The sequence below is a fragment of the Cannabis sativa genome, chromosome 4, assembly GCF_029168945.1.
Source record: "Cannabis sativa cultivar Pink pepper isolate KNU-18-1 chromosome 4, ASM2916894v1, whole genome shotgun sequence".
NCBI lineage: Eukaryota > Viridiplantae > Streptophyta > Magnoliopsida > Rosales > Cannabaceae > Cannabis > Cannabis sativa.
The window spans coordinates 5,709,924-5,728,076 of record NC_083604.1 but is presented as its reverse complement, the minus strand read 5'-3'; the positions used below and the strand labels follow the sequence as shown (position 1 = coordinate 5,728,076).

The window sequence follows — 18,153 nt, the reverse complement described above, 5'->3', positions numbered from 1 at the left end:
ATGACCTTGTATAACACATTACACAACGAAATAGGTCGAAGGTCGGACATGCTTTCCGGGTGCTTCTTCTTCGGAATTAGGACTACATTAGCTTCATTACAACCTTCTTCAAACTCACCATATTGCATGAATTTTTGAACTGCCAAGACAACATCGAAACCAACCGTGGACCAAATTTTTTGAAAAAAAGTCGGAGTCATGCCATCCGGGCCAGGACTCTTGTCCGGATGCATTTGAAAAACAGCACATTTAACCTCTTCTTCAGTCACGGGATGTCGAAGACTACAATTCACTTCTTCCGTTATGGTACGAGGAACACAATCAACAATCTCTTGGAATTCACTCCCAGTATCCGAAAAAAGAGATTCAAAATAATTAACCACCAAGTCCGGTAAACCCGAGTCCCGATTATTTTTATTAATATTATGTGAAGTTTTTTACCAATTATTTTTATATTTTTGCGGGTAATATTATTATTGTTATTATTATTTTAAGAATTTTTAACGTGTTAAGCTTTTGTGTTAGTATATTTATGCTCATGTGTCATATATTTGGGCTTGTGTAAGTGTTGTGTCGTGCTCAAGCTTATTTCTTTTATACCGTGTCATGCCAATTTGTAGTATCGTGTCGTGTCGTACCCAAATTTATATTTTTTTGTATCGGATCGTGTTGATTTCGTATCGTGTTAAAAAATCCAATCTGTATTTACAGCTCTAGTTGGCCTAGCTGATATTACCCCTAATTGTAATAGTTAATTTAATAAAAGAATATACTTGTTTGGTATGATACCTTGTATTTTGAAAATGTGCATAGTATCTTAAATTCAAATTTAATCAATTTTTTTTTATCAATTTGACAAATTCATTGTTAATTATATATAATTAAATTTAGAGTATTTTTTTAATCAGTTTTCTGTTTTTAAAATTGAAAAAATAAAAATATTTTCAAAAATATATTCTATAAAATTATTATGACTTTTTAATTTTTTAATTGAGAATCGAAATTTTAAAAATAAATAATAAAAAAAAAATCACATTCAATATTTTTTAAAACAATTTTTTTTCTTAATCAATATATTAGACTCCAACCAGACCAGACCCAAATCTCTCCACGACCCAGGTGTTGAACCCGGCATCGGACCTAGACCCGACTTAAATAAAATAAAAAAAATGAAAATAAACTTTACAGAATATATTTTTATTTTCTATTTTTAAAATTAAAGAACAAAAGTAGTTACCATTCACATTTTTGTTTTGGGAAATTTGATTTTCTATACTTAAAAAACCTTAAATTTTTTTCCCTAAATGCGTACTTAATAATATTGACCACATTCCTAATATCCCACAAATACCCCTCCCATTTGAAAAAATCAAAAACTCAACGTCCATCCCGACCCTCTCTCTCCCTCTCGCTGACCACGGCTTCAGCGCCCGACCACCACGCCCGGCCACCGACGACCACCCACCACCCCGACCACGCACGACCACCGTCTGAACCACGCACGACCCAGCCCCCTCTCTCGGACCCAGCCCCTCTCTCTCTTCCTCTCTCTCAAACTGAACAAAAAAAAAACCCAGGGGTTCGATGGTCGGACCATGGGGTCCGATCGAACCCCATGGTCCGACCATCAGACCCCTGGGTTTTTTTTTCGGTTTGAGAGAGAGGAAGAGAGAGGGGGTTGAGTCTGATGGTCGGATCATGGAGTCCAATTGGTCAATATTATTAAATATGCATTTAGGGAAAAAAAAAATTAAGATTTTTAAAAATAAAAATTTTACTTTTGTGATTAAAAAATTAAAAAAGTACGGCACCTAAACTTATAACAGCAGACTGATTAAAGTTTCAGGAATTCTCACAAAATCGCATAGGATATCATAATTCATTCACATCCATAACTACAAGTCTACAAAAGGCCCCACACAACAAAACACACATATTTGGACTTGGACTTGGACTTAAACTCAGCCACTCATCTCTGTCGTTTTTCCTTCTTTCTCTCTCATTAACTTGTCCAATGGAATTGACTGTAATTTTTGCAGCATTGACACTGAGCTTGAGTTTGTTATTGCCACCATGCTTGCCAACAACAACAACAACCACAACTAGTCCATGTAAGTTCCCAGCCATATTTAACTTCGGCGATTCCAATTCAGACACCGGCGGCTTATCTGCCGTTTATGGACAAGTCCCTCTTCCTCACGGCGAGACCTTTTTCCACAGACCTGCCGGACGTTACTGTGATGGCCGCCTTGTCATTGATTTCATAGGTATATATATATATATGTATGTATGCTATACCATTCCATATGTAAAAATTAAATGTACTAAGAACTAAAAGATGATATTTTTCTCTATCCCAATCTCAGCTGAGAGCTTTGGATTGCCATATCTGAGTGCATACCTTGATTCAATCGGAAGTAACTTCAGTCATGGGGTCAACTTTGCGACAGCAGGGTCAACAGTCAGACCCCAGAACACAACATTTCGTCAGACTGGTTATAGTCCCATCTCTTTGGATGTTCAATACAATGAGTATTATGATTTTCACACTAGATCTCAAACTTTTCGAGCCAAAGGTCCAATTTTTAATTTTTGTTTTACTAGGTCGATTCTGCTATTTTTTATACATATAGAAGAATAATGTTTGTTGTGTACTTACAGATGAAGTTTTCAAAAAGCTTTTGCCGAAGGCAGAGGTTTTCTCTGATGCCCTTTACACCATTGATATTGGTCAGAATGATTTAACAGCAGGTTACTTTTTGAACATGACTAGTAGTGAAGTTAAGGCTTATGTACCTGATGTGTTAGACCAGTTCAAGAAGATTGTTGAGGTAAATGAAGATGACCCTTTTTCAATTTAAGTATAATAATTAGTGTTTTAATATCATTTGGGTTGATTTTGTAGAATATATATGGTCAAGGAGGGAGATACTTTTGGATACACAACACTGGTCCTTTTGGTTGTTTACCATATGTTTTAGAACGTTTACCATACAAAGTTTCAGAAATTGATAAAGCTGGATGTGCTTCTCCTTATAATGAAGTAGCTAAGTTTTTCAACCAAGCATTAAAGGAAGTTGTGATTCAATTGAGAAAAGATTTACCATTGGCTGCAATTACTTATGTTGATGTTTACTCAGCCAAGTACTCCATCATTAGTGAGCCAAAAAAATATGGTACATAAAATGAATTACTCACTTACTTTGTTGACAAATAAAACTCAAATGACTGATATGATATGGTATAATGTGAATATGTGTTAATATGCAGGATTTAAGCAACCATTGGTAGCATGTTGTGGTCATGGAGGAAAATTTAACTATGACAAGAACATAGGGTGTGGATGGGGAAAGATTATAGTGAAAGGAAAAGAAATTTTGTTGGGAAAATCATGTGAAGATCCATCTGTTTGGGTGAATTGGGATGGAATACATTTCACTGAGGCAGCTAATAAATGGGTTTATGATCAAATTGTTAATGGGGCATTTTCAGACCCACCTATTCCATTGAACATGGCTTGCCATAGAAATATTTGATTTATTCACATGAAACTTAGTATCTTTTTTGTCTTGGTAATAAAATATTTTAAGTCCTGAATTATCCCCATTTTTGTATTATTTTAGTTTATTTTGCCTATAAACCAAGAGCATTCCATTGCTTGATATACGGGTCTATGTAAATTAATTAAGTTAAGACAACAACAAATAGTAGTGCCATAAAAGTCCTATAGTAAAGGTGGACCAACCAATACTAAAAAGTCCTTTTATAATCCAAAAGAAGTTAAATTTATCAACCAAAACCTCCTAATAGAGAAGGAAGGTTTTATAGAAAAAAAAAAATATCAAATCCAAAACAGTCCTTTAAAATCAATATGATATCTAGTGGGGATTTTTTATTTTCTTCATTATATTAGGTTGTGACATAATATAAGCCAGCCTTCTTTCTCTGTATTATTACTACACTCTGTTCACATACAAATGGAATCTCAATGCTCCTTCTCAAGATTAAGTGTTGTTTTTAGGGTAGTGTTGGTGCTAATATGGGTGGCTTTGGCTCAAAGTGTTGAGGCAAAAACTGATGATAGGTGGTGCCATTTTCCGGCCATATTCAACTTTGGAGACTCAAATTCAGACACAGGTGGTCTCTCAGCTGCATTTGGACAAGCCCCTTTTCCCAATGGAGAGACCTATTTTCACACCCCTTCTGGGCGATTTTCTGATGGTCGTCTTGTCATTGATTTCATTGGTATTTCATCAATTCTCAATCTTTTCTCCTCTTTCTTGTTACAAATTCTTTGCTTTGCTTTTTATTAAGAAAAATAACTTTATAGAAGAAAACAAAAATATGGCATTATTGGATTTGGACTGTTTTGTGTGTCTGCCTCTGAGATATCATAAGCATAGATCTCAAGATCAATATCCTTTCATCATATTTTAAAATTCTAATAAATACATTTTTGGCCTCACTATATATAAAATTCAAACTCAAATCTTTAAAGGGTCTCTGTCCAAAATTTGAAATGTGTGCATGTGACTACATTTTTTTTTCACACATAATAATAATAATAACATTTGAATTTTGTTTGTGTTACTGCATTCAAAATTGAATTTAGATAATAACAACATAAATGTATTTAAACATGGTGCAGAAAAACTCGTGACTCAATTATTTTACATATTAAAATAAAATTGGTTGAAATAATATAATTTTATTTGGAATTTGTTTTGAGAAGCTGAGAAGTTGGGATTACCTCATCTGAGTGCTTATTTGGACTCATTGGGTTCAAGCTTTAGCCATGGAGCCAATTTTGCCACAGCTGGATCAACCATTAGACCTCAAAACACAACCATTTCACAAAGTGGGTATAGTCCAATTTCCTTGGATGTCCAATTTGTTCAATTCTCAGATTTTCGAAGCAGAACCTTAAGTCTTCGGAAGAAAGGTGATCATTTGTTTTTGTGTTTGGATTTTGTTTTAAATGAAATTGGGCATAAATTAATGAAAGTGGTTGTTTGTTTTGGTGTAGGACATCAATTGGAGAAATTGTTACCCAAGGAAGATGACTTTTCTAAGGGTCTATACACTTTTGACATTGGCCAAAATGATCTCACTGCTGGTTACAAACTCAATCTCACCACTGAACAAGTTAAGGCTTATGTTCCTGATGTGCTTAACCAATTTTCTAAAGTTGTAAAGGTCAGCCACATCAAACCATATGTCATCTCTCCCTCTTCTTTTTTTTTTTTTCCTTTAAATATATGCTAAATAATATTTTTAGGAACTTTTATTTGCACCCCACCAAATTATAAATACACTCTATTATTAAAAATAAATATAAATTTAAATAATTTTTAAAAATTAATCTTGATTTTTTTTTTAAAAAAAAATTTCACATTATTTTATGTTAATGTTAATACTTATTTTGATTTTATTTTCATAATTTTTTTTAACTCATATATATATTTTTATTATTTTTTATTAAGAAAATTTCATAAAAATTTTTATTTTAATTTTTTTGTCATAATATTTAAAATATAATTTAATTTTATTTGATAGGTATATTTTTAAGTTTATAAATTGGAAGGAAAAAGTTGAAAAAATTTAGTATAACTAAAGATATAAATTTTATATTAAATTAAAATTATTAAAATGGGGTGCCTTTAGAAAATTTTGGGGTGTAAATAAAATCTTTTTATTTTTAACATTGTGTTTTATTAATATTACCATTTGGACCTTCTAAGAATCTAAATTGTAAATGGGATGGGAGTGGTTTAAATTAGTACAAAAATATTATCTTCAGTTTAATTTCTTGTCAAAATATAACATAATAATAATTTAATCTTGAACTGCTATGATCAAGTTAGTTACACTTTGTTGTGTTAAAATGATATATTAAAAATTAAAGTCATATGATATTATTTTGTACTATTTTAAAAATATATAATTTAATTTCTTATTTTACAAAATTGATCGGTAACTTTCATAAAAATACAAATTTGAAAATAGTATTTACTCTGAATATAGTATTTACAGTGTATATATTTGAGGGAAATTCTATAATGCACCCTCTTAAAAGAGATATACCGATACATCTCTATCTGTTTTAGTATCCGAAATAATTTTTTAGTCAAATTTTTTCTCATAGTCATGTAAATTATACTTATTTAAGACATCCTACAAAATTTTAAGAAATTCGGAAAAGTTTAACACGCCGAAAAATTGTGTTCAAGTAGTGTGTTGCACGCGTGACTATTTTATTTTATACGCGTGTAAAATAGACTGTTTGAACATTATTTTCTATATTGTAAATTATTCCGAATTTCTTAAAATTTTGTAGGATATCTCAAATAGCTATAACGTATATGAATATGAAAAAAATTAGACTAAAAATTTTTTCTAGAGGCCGAAATAAGTAGAGGGTGCATCAATACATCCATTTTAAGGGAGTAGAATCACCCTATATTTGATATATGTTCACAAAATCACATTTAGAAAAACAAAAAATCTTTAAAACGTATTTTGATTCTTTTTAATATAAATTATGGTATTTGTAGGGTGTTTATGGTCTAGGTGGAAGATCATTTTGGATACACAACACAGGCCCAGTGGGCTGTCTACCTTATATTTTGGACCGGTTCTTTGTCACGACAGCCCAAATCGATAAATATGGTTGTGCTACTCCATTCAATGATGTGGCCCAATTTTTCAATAGTAAACTAAAATCAACTGTGGCCCAACTTAGGAAAGATCTCCCATTGGCTGCCATAACCTATGTGGATGTCTACTCAGTTAAGTACACCCTCATAAGTCAAGCAAAGAAATTTGGTAAAGCTCTTTTTCACAAATAACCAACTTTTTTTTTCTTCATTTCTTTTCATTATGGATTTATCTTAATTTTCATTTTATGGTATTTGAAGGATTTGAGAACCCACTTGTGGCTTGTTGTGGTCATGGTGGAAAGTATAATTATAATAGGTTCAACAAGTGTGGGAGCAAGAAAATTATCAAAGGTAAAGAGATTGTGACTGCAAAATCATGTGATGATCCAACGGTCAAGATCATTTGGGATGGGACCCATTTCACTGAGGCTGCTAACAAGTTGATATTCAACCACATTGTAAATGGTTCATATTCTGACCCACTAATTCCATTGGAAATGTCTTGCCATCAATGAGTGCCCCTCCAATGTTATTTTATTTTCTCAAAAACCCTTTTCTATCTTCCTAAAGGTGACAAGTGAACTAACATTTTTGTGGGATTTGTACTATATTGCTTCTATGAAAAGTATTAATGGGCTTTATTTTGGCAAAAGATGTATACTATTTTTTAGAAGGATGGCCCACCACTAGGCCCAAAATGTAAAAGTATTCTATTCTTGCCCAACTTTAGGTTACAAGGATGTTACAGGCATGTTGTGATGGGCCATTCAAGTTCTCTAATGCCTTTTCTATCTTTCCAACTAATGTCACAAATGGCAATCCACTAAGGATTATTAGACATAAAAACATAACAACTATCAAGTAATGAATGAATTTAATGTGCTTAGATTTGCCCCTTTGAAACATATATTCTTTTATTTATGGTTATTCTCATCAGTTGGAATAATAAAGGTGGATTACAATTTACAATCCCAAAGAGCACTTAAAAGGGTCTATAACATGTTCAAGCACAAATTCCAAATTCTCATCTTTGCTACCCAAATAGCAAGGCCAAGTTAATATTTAAGTCACATTGAAAAAAGAAAAAGAGAGAGAAAAAAAAAGGACCTTAACTTCTTTCAAGAGATGACTTGAAGCTTGATCTTATCATAGCATATAAAATACTATACAAAACAATATGGAAGATCCCAATGCTTTGAAATATCACTAGGAGTCCATCACAATCTTAAAGTGCATTCAATAAGTAACTTTAGATCTTATGATATAAAATTTGTGCTAAATTTAATAAAAAAAAAATAATTTACTTTATATTTAACTTACTATTTATAAGTGTGCTTTAATATACAAGATGTAAAATAAATAAAATCAATTAATTATTATTGATCATCATTTAAAATTTTATTGTGAACTAAATTTGATATAATGCTATATTTTGTATTAAATTTGCCACACTTTTTAAAACACTATTAAAATAATATTTTTCTTAAGTGTCCTAAAATATAGCAATACAACATTTTCACTCTTCATTGGAGTGCTTAGCACTAAGCATTAGAATAGAACAAACATAATAACAGCAATAATAAAGAGTTTATTATCACTAGCTCTTGAGCTATGCATACATAGAAGAAGAAAAGAAACATCTTTACATATACAAATGGCATATTCAAACTTGAAATACAAACACCCAAAGTCAAACTAAGGGTCATAATAACATATAGAAAGAAGAGTAGATAAGTAATGTCAAATGACATTATCCACAACAACCACAAACATGATAGAGCAATTATGGAAATGGGTACAGAAGGATCATTTGTTATGTAGTAATGTGATCCTATCTGGCTATAGTCCAATCATGTCCATATTATATAATTGTAAAGCATATAATACTCTTATGTCCCTCTGAGTAGGTCCATCTCCTTCCTTCCTCATCATCTTTCTTCCATGGTCCCTCTTTTTAATTTTCTTGACATGATCATATATTCACTTACTTCTCTTCATTTCCATGGTGAAGTTGGAAAATTTTTGGTCAAAGATAATCTTATTGCATGAACTTACCAACATTATTCCACTTTCCAAGCATAGACAAACAAAGAAAATCTAGATGACCCACCAACGTAGTCATCACACTCTCCTGATTGATCATGATGATGATGATGATCGATGCTCGAATTTGATGAAGAAGAAGATGATGACGATGCTACTAATGATGATGTTGATGATGATGATGATATGGGACTAAATATAAACATACCATGTCTAGTACCAGAGCTAAATAGCCAATCATGAACATCCCAATAAACTTCAACCTTAGTTTTACTAACAAAAACTGACTCATTACCTCTGAACTTCCATTGAAGATGTTTGACATGAAGAACTTGCTTCCCATCTACTTGGACTTCCAACTCAGGATCTGACCCTGTACTAATCATCCCTGTTGTGCTATCATAACTTGGTATGATGCTGTTGTTACACTCAATCAAGATTTCATGAGAGTTTGCCTTCTCATGAAACTTAACTCTAGTCGAAAACTTCCTCTTCCCAAACAAATGCTCTTTTCTAGACACCAAGATGGGATCTATCAAAGAAGGACGACAACCAGTTTTTCTAAAGGCATCTTTCTTCATATCACCAACTAGTAAAACCACTTCTTCTTCACAAACAATGGCCACATAGTAATCTGATTGAGGCTCGGTTTCGCCATTGAACTTTGCAGCTTTCAAGTCCCAAGCCACATTAACAATTGTCCCATCAAGAACAAACTGTTTGTCACCATTTTTTCTCCAAAAGTACCATGGCTTCAGCTCAACCTTGCATTGGTATTGTTCATCTTCTTCGTCTTGTACTCCCTGGATTGAAACAGAAAGGCCTCTCAGAAGCAAATTTTTACACCAAGTGATAGTAATCAAACGACACTGACCAGCTATCTTTGTTCTGTACACTGACATGAAGACACTCTGGCCTGACCTTATCACAGCAGCTGGATCATCAGCCTGTGGCCTCTCACCAGATGAAAAACAAGCTGGGATTACTATTGAATCATGCATAGTGATAGATAAAGCCTAAAGGGTATCGATTAGTTTCTAAGGATATGCAAAGTTTTAGCTAGGATTACAAGATCAAAACTAGTAAAAGAGATGAAGCCAAAGAGGTTTTGTTTTAGCAAATGAGTATTGAGAAATTTATAAAGTGGGGTGGTTTTATATATGTGTTTCATGCAAACACCTGTAAGTAAGATGTGTAAGCTTTTTCAACCAGATTAGCTTTTCTGTTTTTTTTTTTTCTTTAATAACTAACATACACTTTTTCCTTAGTTCAAAGTAGTTTCTATTCAATGAAAGTTGTATCCCAATACCAATTTTTTTTTATCATGCATTGTAAAAAGCAAACAAACTTCTTTATTTGAAGTTCATGTGAGATGGTGTGTATCTCCACCTCCCTAGGAGAAAAAAGGACCCACATGGGGTTAACAATAGAGAGGGGTGAAAAGGTCCCTAGTGAATAATATATCAATAATCAAAACTTAATAGCAACCACAAAAATAAAAATCTTAAGGCTTTTGGATATTAAAGTGAAACATGTAACTTAACAGCATTTCTAACACTGAAATTTACAAATGAAAAGTGGTGATTTTGAGATGATTGAACCCAAGCTACATGCATGAAAAAGCTGCCTAATCAAATAATGGTTGTTAATATGCAAAGGTGTTTTGCTGGTGGCATTTTGTTTCTGTTTCACTTTTCATGTGACTAGTTTCCCAATCCCAACACATTAAGAAAATTAGTAGTCAAAATTTTTGTTAACATCTTCTTGTTTGATCTATCCTCCTACTATATAATGTGTATATAATTGTTGAGATACAGAATCATATATATTCAAAATAATGAACATAATTTGTGGTCCAGTCCAGACTGTATAATTAGAATCAGATATATGTAAGTGGTCACACCAATCATAGAGCTTATATTTCTACTAAACACAGTATATTAAAAGTGAGTAAAAAATAATACTTGTAAAGAATATATCTCAGAAAACACTTCTTCTGTACACTATTCCAATTCCTTTTCTTCTCTTTAAAATCTTCATATATAGAGCTTTTAGGCCAATTCAGAAGAGTGGTTGTTGTTGTTGTTGAGTCTGAATTGATTTAGATCAATTATCATCACAGTAATATCATCCAAACTACCCTTGTTTACAGCCAAGTTCACAAGCTCCTTACATGCAGCCACAAGCTCCTCACTACTCAGCTTTGTGGGAGAGTCCATCTTCGAGTTTACTCGCTTAGCCAGAGATATTCTTCGCGATTTTGATGGAGGGCTTTCGCTTTCATTGACAATAAAATCATGTTCACTTTGATTCTTCAAGTTCAAGCCATTGTTATTACTTGTCTTCTTATAGCTTGGAGACTTGGTTATCATCAACCCCTTCTTTGCTTGCTTAACAAGAGAGACCCTACGTAACTTTGATGAAGGGCTCACATTAACAAGGCCATATTCACTATAGTCATTCTCTTTAAGATAATCTCCGGAAGAGGGTCCTAATTTTTTCTCAACTGAACATAATGATTGTTTAACTGTATCTATGGCTTCTTGGTTGCCAACCTAGGAAGAAAAAAACAATCAATGGAATGTTAGGATTTATGCAATGAAGATTGGATATCTTAGTATTCATGGAAAAATACTATACAATTGCTGAGAATGAATCTTTTCTAAGTTTGGTTATAATATTTATGTTTAGTTAGAGTTGTTAATCAGTATTGTTTCATGGTTGTTATAAAGAGCTTATATTTTATTTGAAGTTTAAACTTTGTATTGATTTCACCTTTAAATTTTGTATGAATTGTAAAGCATAAAAATAAAGACAAAACACCAAAATTGCACCACATAATACAGTTCTAGCTAAAAAGAAAAATGACTCAAATATATAAAAGTTCAAACCGTTCGCACAACAAACACCCCTAATATCGTTAACCTTCATGTGCCATATGCTTTTTCTTTGGAAAAATGCAATAAATATAAGATATAATGAGACCCTATGATAAAATTCAAATTACAAAAAGAAACATAGTGCATTTTTGCATCATCATAACTAAAAAAGAAAATTACGGCGTAAATCTCCAAAAGATTAACTTTGATGCCGAGATAAGTTCTCACATTTAAAAATTGACCGTGATAGTAATCAAGTCACGTTTTTTTGTAAGTACTGACAATAATGTCACATGTTGAAGGTTTATTGCTCCAAATATTAATTTTGATTAAAAATAATTTATATAAATAAAAATTTTAGGTGTCGTTTAGTAACATTTTTGTTTTTTAATTTTTTAATCACAAAAAAGAAAGTAGAATTTTTATTTTTAAAATTTTTGTTCTTGAAAAATAATAATGTGTTTTATAACCACTTTTGTTTTATAATTTTAAAAACAGAAAACAAAAGTATGTTCTGTAAAATTCATTTTTATTTTATTTTTTTTATTTAAGTCGGGTCTGGGTTCAGTCAGGGTCAGGTGCTAGGTTCGGAGCAAGTTACTCAAGTAGCTCGTAATCGAAGAGGCAGAGCAAGTTTTTGGATTTTCAAACAAGTAGAAACAGGTAATGCAACCAGAGTTTTTGGGTAACGTGGAAACGAGCTTGGGTTCTAATGAGGAGGGAGAGGGGTCACGACGGGTTTGGGGTATTGAACGGAGCAAGGACGCCAGTGGTGCAGTGAGAGTTTTACTTGGCGACGACCGCTTGGGACAGAGCTGAAAGGATGTGAACAATCAAAGCTTGTGTCGTGATGGAAAAGATGGACCAAGGGGTTGGTGGGTGATGGGTTTTTGGGGGTAATTTGAGGGAGCAAGAAGATATAAAAAAATATATTAATGTTAATTTTTTTTTATTATTTTAAATGATTTGGACTAATAATTTGTGAACACATTGCATTTTGAATCTATAAATGGATCTGTTAGAAAAGAGGACTAATAGACTTACAAAAAACGTGACTTTAGAAATTATTATCGCAAATTTTTCAAGTTGGGGACTTGTCTGCATAAGGTTACTTTTTAGGGACTCATAATTTTATGTAACAAAAATATTTTTTTGTTTTTAAAAATAAATTTTTTTAAAAAAAAAAAAAATAACAATAATAATCACGCGTGCTTGACCTTGTGTTTTTTGAAAACAGATTTTAGAAAACAAAGTTACAAAAAACAAAATTTTGAGAACAACGAAATATTATTTTTTGTAAAAAAAAAATAATTCACTTTCGGTTAATATTTTATCTCCACTTTATTTCACGTTATTATATTCATTATTTTCTTATATTATTTTATCTCTCATCATTTTCTCATATTATATTCTCTCTCATCACTCTCTCTATCTTCTTTCTCTCTCATCACTTTCTCACTCATGATTTTCTCACACTTTCTCTCCCACCATTTTTTCACATTATTTCTCTCTCCTTATTCTATCTTCACTTTCTCTCTCATTATTTTTTTTCTTGTCACTTTCTCATATTATTTTCTCATATTATTTTTCTCTTTTTATTTTCTCTCTCATCAAGGTCTGAGTTCGAGTCCAAAGCCCTTTTTCTTTTGTCTGGATATAGGTCCGAGGCCGGGTTCAAGTCCTAGTCTAAGATCCAAGTCCGAATCCTGATCGGATCTTGTTCATATGAGGATCTCAAAGTATTGAAGTGTTTTTAATAAATAAAATAAAAGTAAAAATTGTTTTTAGAAAATATTAGGTGGCGTTTGGTAACACTTTTTTAATGAGTTTTTTGTTTTTAAAAGTAGAAAAGTGAAAATATTTTTCAAAAACATGTTCTATAAAACTGTTTTTACTTTTCAATTTTATAATTAGAAATTAAAATTTTAAAAACAAAAAAAATCACTTTCAATATTTTTTTAAACAGTTTTTTTTCTTAATCAATCTTTTAGATTATGACCAGATCCGGACCCAAATCCCCTCCCTACGGCCCTGGCGCTAAACTCGGCTTTTGACTTGAACCCGAATCCGACCCCGGACCTAGACCCGACTTAAATAAAATCAAAAAATAAAAATAAAAATGAACTTTACAGAACACACTTTTGTTTTCTGTTTTTAAAATTGAAAAACAAAAGTGGTTATAGAACGCATTTTTGTTTTTCAAAAATAAATTTTTTAAAAACAAAAATTTTACTTTCATTTTGTGATTAAAAAATTAAAAAATAAAAGTGTTACCAAACGGCGCCTTAGTTAAACGAAACTTGTGTTTTAAAAACTTTGAAAAATTGTTTTTTGATAAAAAAATTTAAAACACATTTGAAAACAAAATAGAGATCAAACATGGTCTTAACTTCCACTACTACTAGTACCACTCACCTTTTCCCACAACCCATCGGAGGCCAAAATAAGAAAGTCCATGTCTGGTGTGAGCTTCAGAATCTTGGTTTCAGGCTCAGCTAGCACCCAATCCTTGAGATGAGCATCTCCAATGCTTCTAGAAACAGTAAGTACCCCATGAACTCTCCATGCTCCTCTATGAATCTCCACATATCCTCCCTGAATCAAATATGTCACTAATCTTAGCTTTTCAAGTAAACTTAACAACTAATCAAATGAAGTTAATGTTGTGAGAACTGAGAAGTACCTTGGCTTCTATTCTATTTCGTTCTTCTTCTTTTTCCACTGTGTGATCTTTTGTAAGAGCTTCAGCTACTCCACCCCTACAAAGAACAGCCCTGCAATCTCCCACGTTTGAAACTATAACCTCATCCCCTTCTTCAATCACAGCTGTCACACAACAGGTACCACTGCATATATCCTACACATTATGTTGAAATTTGATTCATTTATATCAACATGCTCTCTTTATAATGTTAGAAAACAAAGTAATCGTTAAGAATCACGAGATTCTATTTTAAGACCAATTAGAGACAAGTAAATAACTAGTGTTTTGATAAATTGTAATTGTATCTCATTGTTTTTCAAGGTGTGACAGTGTATACAATGTTTAAAAAAACGCAAATGAGCCTTGATGCGGTTTTTTTTTTTTTTTTGTAAGGCGAGGCGTAAGCCTCAAAAATTAATGGAATCAATACTTTTAAAGCACTTAAAAATAAATAAATTGTCACATAATTTTAAACATACTATAAAATATCTCATAAAAATAATAACCATAAAATATCACATAAAGTTCAAAAATACCAATAGATATGTCTCATAAAACTCAAACTAAAATAAAAATAATTATGTCTCTAGAATTAGAATCCTAAATTCTACTATCCTACCACACATTTGAAGGAAGGAAGCATCAAGTTCTTTTTTTCTTTGTTGGTTGAAGAAATAAGCAGCTGCACAACTGCTGTGAAGAAGAGAGGGATATAGGAAGAAGATAGAATTAGAATTTTTATTTTTAAGTTTTATTTGGACTTATTTAAATATTTTATTGGACTTTTTCATTAATGTTTATGGGGCTTTTAAAGGTTTTTTAGGTTTTTTAAGTTGGGTAGCGGAAATACAAATATAAAATTATAATTTGGGCTTTTTTTTAGGGCTCAAATATCCAATTTAACTTTCAAAATTTGAGGCGCACGCCACTTACGCCTCAACGCCTCACGCCTCAATTCAGCACTTCACTCATTAAGGCGTACACCTCTCTTCTCCTCAGCAAGGCGCACACCTTGGTGCAATCTTTAAATGCCTCAACTTGAGGCGCGCATCAAAAATGCATTTTTAAACATTGAGTGTAAAATAGCATACTAACATAGTAACTGAGTTGGAGTATGAATAAGCCTAAGTATGCTTATCAACATAATCATAGCCAATTGTAACCTATTCAAAGCAAAACTTTGTTTGGAAAAATGAGTTTGATGAAATCTTCTTCGAAGGAGAAGAAGCTATATTGGGAATTAGACTCTATGAATCAAAAGACTTCATAGGAAACAAAAAAAAAGGCTAATTTTTTGCCCTAAATTTTTAAGGTTCTTAAAAATTCTCCTTAAACTATTGAGATTGTTAAATTTAAGTACTTTTGTCTAATTTTAGTAAAGAAAGTTTAACATACATGAAAGTTGGGACGGCATGATTTAGTACATGTCAAAATTCGAAAGACATGATTTGATAGATATCAAAGTCCGGAGAGCATTAAATCATTGAACTAAAGAATCATTGAACTACTAATATTGAATGAAATTAGACAAAAATCATTAAATCCAACAATCTCGATAGTTTAAAGGAAATTTTTTTATAATTTAAGGGATATAATTTTATACATCTTAAAATTTAAAAACAAAAATTCTAATTAGCAAAAAAAAAAAACATCATTTGTAGATAATGACCCAAAATTTGAACCAACCTGCTTCAAGAAGTCTTGGTCTGTTTTGAGATACCCAGCTTTAACACCTTCCTCTTTCTCATCACAATTCTTCATCATTTCAAGAACATTGTTATGCAAATTCTCTGCCACAAACTCCGCAGCCTTCTTACCACCATGTCCATCGTAAACTCCAAAAAAGAATCTCTACCCAAAATCCAAAACAACTAAAAACATCAGAAAAGAAGAAAAATAACAAAGACCCAATTGAGTAAAAGGAACAAGAATGAATGAATTCATAGTTGTTACTTTGTTGGGATTGTCCTGTAAGCAAGAAGCTATCTTGTGAGTATCTTCCATGAACTTTTTCTTGCCTTTACGTGAGAAAACACCAACACCAACTTCCCCAAAAGAAACTCCATCGTTCCGGGGCGTAGTAGAATTCTCCATTCGAATCTCTCCCAAGACATTTGGTATCTCAATGCTGGGGGGTCTTTTACGCTTCAAACAGACATTTGGGGTTGGGGCCATGATGCTATGCTGTGTTCTGAATTTTGAGAGAGAGAGAGAGAGAGTGTGTGTGTAAATAACGGGAAGAAAATGAGTGAGAATACTGATTTGTATTGTAGTGAAGTGAAGATTGAATAATTGAAAGAATGGTAGACTAAAATTTGAAGTCTGAAAGTGGAGCTTTGCTTTATAATGAAAGAGCCGTTAGCAATGAATTTACCGGTCACAGAGTTTGAATATTGGAATATTCAACCTGGTGGAGTGGAGCCAATTTTTAGGATCTAATAATTCCAATTCTCCATACAAACGACGTCGTTTATGGGCTTATCTCATGTCCTTAAGATGTACAAGAGTAAATAAAGCAATCAATATATCATTGAACTTTAAATTAAGGAATTATTACATAGAAAATATAAATTGACATTTTATTTACAAAAATAACTCTATAAGGTAAAATCAATATTTATACCTTTTATGTAATTTTAATTACCAAAAGAACACTTAAACTATCATCACTTACACAATCAGACGATGGTTGCAAAGTGCTTGCTGCGTGGTTGCACGGTGATTGCATCAGACGAAAGTTTTAATCAGACGATGGTTGCATGGTGGTTGCGAGGTGGTTGGCCGAAGGTTGCATCAGACGAAGGTTTCAATCAGACGAAAATTTCTGGGTGGTTGCTGGGTGGTTGGCCGAAGGTTGCATCAAACGAAGGTTTCAATCAGACGAAATAACTGTTAGCAAAATGTTTATGCAACTGTAATGCAACTGTTTTGAAACATTAAAAATCATAACAGTGTTTTCACGTACATAACTCTATCTACATGTCTTTTTATAATTTAATATGAACAAATTCACCATTAGAAATTTGGAAAACAACAAAATACACCAGGATAAATATTTTACTATAGTATTAATGTATTTTTTTGGATTATAGTTGAGTTGGATTGTTTGGGAACTCCAATTCAACTTTTTGAGATATGCCTTTTATGGATCTAAAAATTGAAGTCAGGTCATTAGTTTTATGCAAATTAAACTAGATTTCCAGTTGAATTTTAGTTTCGTAGTAGTTTTTCTACACTTTTTTTATGAATTTGAAACAGCCTCTGTTTTGATTGATTCTGGTCGTCTTCTCAGGTGAAGTCGCCAGAATTAATGGTGGTTCTCTTTTTGATTGAATTTTCGTTTCGGTTGCGTTGGGTTGCTGCGTAGTTGCGCGATGGTTGCGTGATAATTGTCTAGGAAGCATAGATCCTGGGTTAAAGGTGTGTGTAAGTGGTATTTGTGTAATTTTTTTTAGTTTGGATGTATATTTGTTTATTTGGCCAGCTGGAAGTATTTTTATAATATTGTTACTTTTTTTTTAGTTAAAACTGAAAAAATCCCTTAAATTAATGTCCAACAACCTAATACCTATAAAACTAAACATCACAAAGATAAAAAGGAATAAAGTCCAACTAAACTGCTAATCCATGTGTAGTTATATTGGAACACTCTTAAAAATTTAGATAACAAATTTGTTATATCATGTAATAATGATTCAAAATTATTGAAAAATAAAAATCTTGTTAATTCCATTTTTGGCATATTTAATTGACAAAAATATTTTATTATGTAATGTATATTTCGGCTGGCATATAATGATATGGTTTCCATATTTGTGTAAATCAAACTTGAAAGGAAAGTTGTCTAGCTTTCCTATTTTTGGAAAAA

At 32.0% G+C, this 18,153-nt stretch overlaps 3 protein-coding genes across 3 annotated transcripts; 2 read left to right on the top strand and 1 right to left on the bottom strand.

Moving 5' to 3' along the window:
- The first annotated feature begins 1,836 nt into the window (after positions 1 to 1,836).
- Positions 1,837 to 3,600, top strand: LOC115714269 (GDSL esterase/lipase At3g26430). Its single transcript, XM_030642902.2, has 5 exons — positions 1,837 to 2,267; positions 2,367 to 2,576; positions 2,662 to 2,831; positions 2,906 to 3,176; positions 3,271 to 3,600. The coding sequence occupies exons 1-5, from the start codon at positions 2,015 to 2,017 to the stop codon at positions 3,534 to 3,536; spliced, it is 1,170 nt and encodes a 389-aa protein (XP_030498762.2). The 5' UTR covers positions 1,837 to 2,014; the 3' UTR covers positions 3,537 to 3,600.
- Positions 3,601 to 3,750: 150 nt separating this feature from the next.
- LOC115714268 (GDSL esterase/lipase At3g26430) lies at positions 3,751 to 7,311 on the top strand. The gene is made up of 5 exons (XM_030642901.2): positions 3,751 to 4,245; positions 4,733 to 4,942; positions 5,027 to 5,196; positions 6,555 to 6,825; positions 6,918 to 7,311. Exons 1-5 carry the CDS (start codon positions 3,978 to 3,980, stop codon positions 7,172 to 7,174), a joined length of 1,176 nt encoding a protein of 391 aa, XP_030498761.1. The 5' UTR covers positions 3,751 to 3,977; the 3' UTR covers positions 7,175 to 7,311.
- A 1,261-nt stretch (positions 7,312 to 8,572) lies between these two features.
- Positions 8,573 to 16,705, bottom strand: LOC115714536 (probable protein phosphatase 2C 14). Its single transcript, XM_030643269.2, has 7 exons — positions 16,239 to 16,705; positions 15,972 to 16,136; positions 14,265 to 14,438; positions 13,997 to 14,176; positions 11,108 to 11,257; positions 10,794 to 11,044; positions 8,573 to 9,689 (listed from the first exon to the last, which is right to left on the bottom strand). The coding sequence occupies exons 1-7, from the start codon at positions 16,458 to 16,460 to the stop codon at positions 8,720 to 8,722; spliced, it is 2,112 nt and encodes a 703-aa protein (XP_030499129.2). The 5' UTR covers positions 16,461 to 16,705; the 3' UTR covers positions 8,573 to 8,719.
- Between the last annotated feature and the right edge of the window lie 1,448 nt (positions 16,706 to 18,153).